The sequence below is a fragment of the Cryptomeria japonica genome, chromosome 4 (genome assembly GCF_030272615.1).
Source record: "Cryptomeria japonica chromosome 4, Sugi_1.0, whole genome shotgun sequence".
Taxonomy (NCBI): Eukaryota; Viridiplantae; Streptophyta; class Pinopsida; order Cupressales; family Cupressaceae; genus Cryptomeria; species Cryptomeria japonica.
The window spans coordinates 100,715,176-100,719,666 of NC_081408.1; the positions used below are offsets into that span (position 1 = coordinate 100,715,176).

Consider the following 4,491-nt stretch of genomic DNA (forward strand, 5'->3'; position numbering starts at 1 on the left):
TGGCACCCAAAAATGATCAAGGGCACATGAAATTGAAGGCACATATGTCTTATGATAGTCCTCAGTGGTGCTGGCACCGAATTTTGTATAAGAAGAATGTCATGTCTGACAAATAAAGGTTGAGGATAGTTTCTTTTCTACAGTTTAAAGAACTGCTGATGCAAACTTTTTTCAGAGCTTTAACTAAATTTAGGTTTAAAAATTGTAAATAATTGACAAAAATATTTACAGAACCTTGACAACTCTTTAGATACAATAGTTGATAAAAGCATGACTGTTGCATTAAAGGAAGAATAAAAACCCTATTTCACTCGAAGCAGCAAAAATAGAATAAAAACCTTATTTTTTTGCTATTTTTCATCATAAGTGGAATTGGAAAGAAGCTCTCTTTGGCCTAGGTTTGCATGATGATGTCAGTGCTAATTCTATTAGACAGGTTATTTTAAAACATATTTGGAAGTCCAGGTGTACTGCTAAGTTCTCAAGCAACTATACTTTATTTACTCTGACAAAGTTTTTCAGGTTGCCTTTTTGTTGTCACAGCTTCTAGATTTATCCAAGAGAAATGCTTCAGCCATGTCACAGACTCAGCATATTCAAAATCAGGTGAATCAGCTTCATAACAGTTGCAATATACATCATTTATACAAAATGCTACAGCATAACTATTAACGTCATGTTTCTTCTGTTTAATACCATTTGCTGGCACATTGTAATCTTTACTAGTTTGTTTTTCTCCTCAGCTACTTGTATTGTTTAGTGCAATATAATCTCTTTCAGCTACTTGCTGTAGCTGTTATTCTTTGTTCTCTTGCTTTGATTCAAATGGAATGAAATTCAAATTTTCGATGGTCTTTACAGTCCATGAACATATTAAAGTAAGGCTTTTGGTAAAATTCTGTAGAAGATTTTAACATCAACACTTCACATCGTACTCCATAATCCAACCTCATGATGAAATTGATCAAGCACTGGATTTAACAGTGGGGAAAAAAACAAATTTTGCTTAATACACTGATAGGGAAAAAACAAACAAAATTGACTAAAGATATAAAGACCAATCACCTGAGTAATAAATTTTGAATAATATCAGACAGCAATGAATGACATATGGCCAATAGAATACTCTCAAAAACAAATATTTGACATAATAATTCTTCACAAACAATTCAACGTGGATGTTCAAATACCAACATACAGGTGAAACTAAACATGGAGAATAGACAACGAAGAATAGCATATGACCAATTTAGTGCTCTCAGGAACAAACATTTGAAAAATCAACCCAATTTATTTTCAATATTTGTCAGAATATCAATGTCTACAACAGGATTAAAAAACTCATATTGGACAGATATAAGCCACGCCCCAAACCAGAATTGGCTGGCAGTTTGAGTGGTAGAGCATCCCAGTATGACATACAAAGTCGTGGGAGGTCCAAGGATCAATTCCCACCTGGTCTATGCAAAATGGCATGTGATCATAGTCAACAAGCTAGCTCCCCAGTCCAAAAATGTGGATTAACGGTTGTCTCGAACAAAGAGCTACAGACATCCAAAAAAAAAGGAACCAGTAAATGCAATAAAACAACAGCTCAGTGGTTGAACAATCCAGCATGCACATGTGAGATCTAAGTCCCAGCTGGTCCATGCAAAATTGGAATGGTATCTGAGCCAGACTAGAATATCAAGCTCAGAGTGTGTGACCTCCAATGGACTTTTCATTAGGAACGAAGCCACATGTACTGGTAGCCTGAGTGGCAGAGCATCTTAGCATGACCAAAGGACGTCCAAGATTCAAACCAAAAGTTTCTAATCGATAAAGAGTGGTTTTCGTAAACAAATAGCATTTATCCATCCACAGATGTGTTCAATATGAAAATGCTATAAACTAGAGCTATTAAGAACGGTGATAAATGACCCAAGGTTAATTTAATGCATCAGGATTAATGATAAATGGCACGACGTTGATTCAATAATATTAGAAACAAAAAATTATATGACTAAGCTTACAAAGAATAGAAAACTCAATCAGAGAACCGTATGGAGCTATTAAAATTTACAGGAATGCACTGAGTCTGTAATAGATAAAAGATGTTTACTATATACACATAAAATTTCCAACTCCAGATGTATTAGCAATACCAAAATAATACTTGACAACATAAACATGTCCACGAGCCAATTTTCAGATAAAACTCAATACTTCGATACGCTGTTCACGAGATGACTTTTATAGTGATTCAGTCCCAGTTGGTTACTGGGAATTTATCAAAATACACTACTCATTTAGATTCATATGGGTGTTCATCACTGCAAAAAGTAACTTCCTTTCTTAACCTATCAAATCCCCAAAAAAAGATTGAACAGAATTTAACTGCCTATAATTTCAAAATCTGACATTGCATTTACCAAAATTCTCAGAGTTCCTTCAAAATGTCATCAGCCCCACTAACAGTAAATGCACCGCCCTCTTCCAGCTTGAGAACCTTGACAACTCCATCATCTGCTAAAAGTGCATAGCGCCTGGAACGGATCCCTAGCCCAGCCGGCTTATCACTTAAATCCAATGACACACCCATTGCCTTGGTAAATTCACCATTACCATCAGCCAACAAGAGCACCTTGTCACCCACATTAATGTCCTTTTTCCAAGCCTTCATTACAAATGCATCATTAACAGAAATGCAGACAATGCTATCAACACCCTTGCTTTTCAATTCATCTGACTTCTCCACGAATCCAGGGAGATGTTTCTGTGAGCAGGTTGGAGTGAAAGCACCCGGAACAGCAAACATAACGACCTTCTTCCCTTTGGTTAAATCTGAGACACTTATTGTTTGGATATTGTCCTCATTGTCAAAGAAGGACAGTGTTGCTTCTGGTAGGTTGTCCCCAACAGAGATTGTTGCCCTAATGGTTTGGAAAGCACCACGAGGGGTTTTACTTCTAGGGTTTGTGGGTTTCATGCCACGGCTTAAAGCCTTGTATTTTGGCCCTGGGCCTCCATAGAGGCTTACCAGTGAGCACCTGAATGAAGAGGGGAGTTTTGATTGTGGGTTCCACGAAACCGAGGCAGCAGGCATAGAACAAGTAGGCACAGCAAGGGAAATTGAATTGGGTGTTGACAAAGATTGAGGCTTTGATGAGATTCTGGCTGAAGAAGAAAATGTGGCTGCTATGTTATTCACTGCTGCTGCCATTTCTGAAATGTGTATTGCAGAAGTGGGTATTGAAGATATGGGTATTGCCACAATGGGTATCTGTCAGACCTGATTGTAATGAGAAGCGATCAAGAGCCAATTCAAGCTGCACCTAGCCAATGCTATTACTGAGAAAAAAACGAGAAGCTAGTGGTTGAAATCCATTGTGTAAAATGTTGAAGATAATGCAAATAAAAAGAAGATTTATAATGCAGATTAATCTCAAAATTGACCAGGCAAAATCAGACTAAACACGAGCAGTCTCCCAATTGAAGTATAAATGCTGTTTTTTTGTTTGTAAGATGATAAGGAAAGAAGAATGCCCCGAATTGAAGACTCTACTTATTTACAGCAAAGCAATAGTTAATTTAGAATGTGTACAAAATCAGTGAGGAATCCAAGGACGAGGTACTTCACCGAATAGCTACGTTGAAAATGAATACAGAAGATTCCAGATTTGGCGCGAATATTTTTCGATCGAGGCTAGGCGGATGCCATGTGTGCGTAGTTAGGAGTGCTTTGGCCGATTCGACCTAGGCGTAGGTAACTAGCAGTCTAGCAGGGTTTTGAGCCCGATAAAACACCATTGGGGATTGCGTTGAACGCTTCGTCCTCAAGCTAGCATTGTATTTTCTTGTGGCCCTAGTGTTTATTTAAATTTATTAGTCTCTCTTCAGGTGGCTCATCTAAATTTGATGGGCATATTGTCATATTTAAGTGACTTTATGGTTTGTGATATGAAAGAAGATATTTTAGACAAATTTTAAAAACATTAAAATTGTGTTGATTTATAATTAGTTTATATTATAGGGTTGGGCTTTGGTTTGATTAACGAGAGCTTTTCATGGTAGGCACAAGATCATGATAAAAAGTTTATCCAACACACTTTAGTTTATAGGAGGGCTACCTAATTCATGCAATCTAAAAAAAAAAAGCTGTATTATAATTTTATTTATATTAAAAGATTTTTTTTTTTTCAACTCAAAGCAAGAAGTACAAAGCAAAAGACTACAAGCGCAACAAAAGACTACAAGCACAACAAAAGACAACCCACAAACAACAATAAGAAGTCCCAAAAGCAACCCCATTGAAAGAACATCTACATATTTGTGAGATTTTGCCAAGATCAAGAGCTCAATGAAATGTACAAAATAGAGACACAATATAGGACAAGAATAAACTGTATTCTCATCAATAGAAAATGATCAATAATCAATTTTAATAGTTACATACAATGTAGATGAACTTGCTTATATAGGCAAGGCTAGGGATATGTGAGCACACAAACA

The 4,491-nt window shown here is 36.5% G+C and overlaps 1 protein-coding gene across 1 annotated transcript; it reads right to left on the reverse strand.

The window, feature by feature from the left end:
- Nucleotides 1–2,105: 2,105 nt before the first annotated feature.
- Nucleotides 2,106–3,881, reverse strand: LOC131032883 (peroxiredoxin-2E-1, chloroplastic). Its single transcript, XM_057963975.2, has one exon. The coding sequence runs from the start codon at nt 3,200–3,202 to the stop codon at nt 2,420–2,422; it is 783 nt and encodes a 260-aa protein (XP_057819958.2). The 5' UTR covers nt 3,203–3,881; the 3' UTR covers nt 2,106–2,419.
- Nucleotides 3,882–4,491: the final 610 nt, after the last annotated feature.

Coding starts and splice junctions, on each gene's coding strand:
- LOC131032883 (XM_057963975.2), bottom strand. CDS start 3,202: ATGGCAGCAGCAGTGAATAACATAGCAGCCACATTTTCTTCTTCAGCC.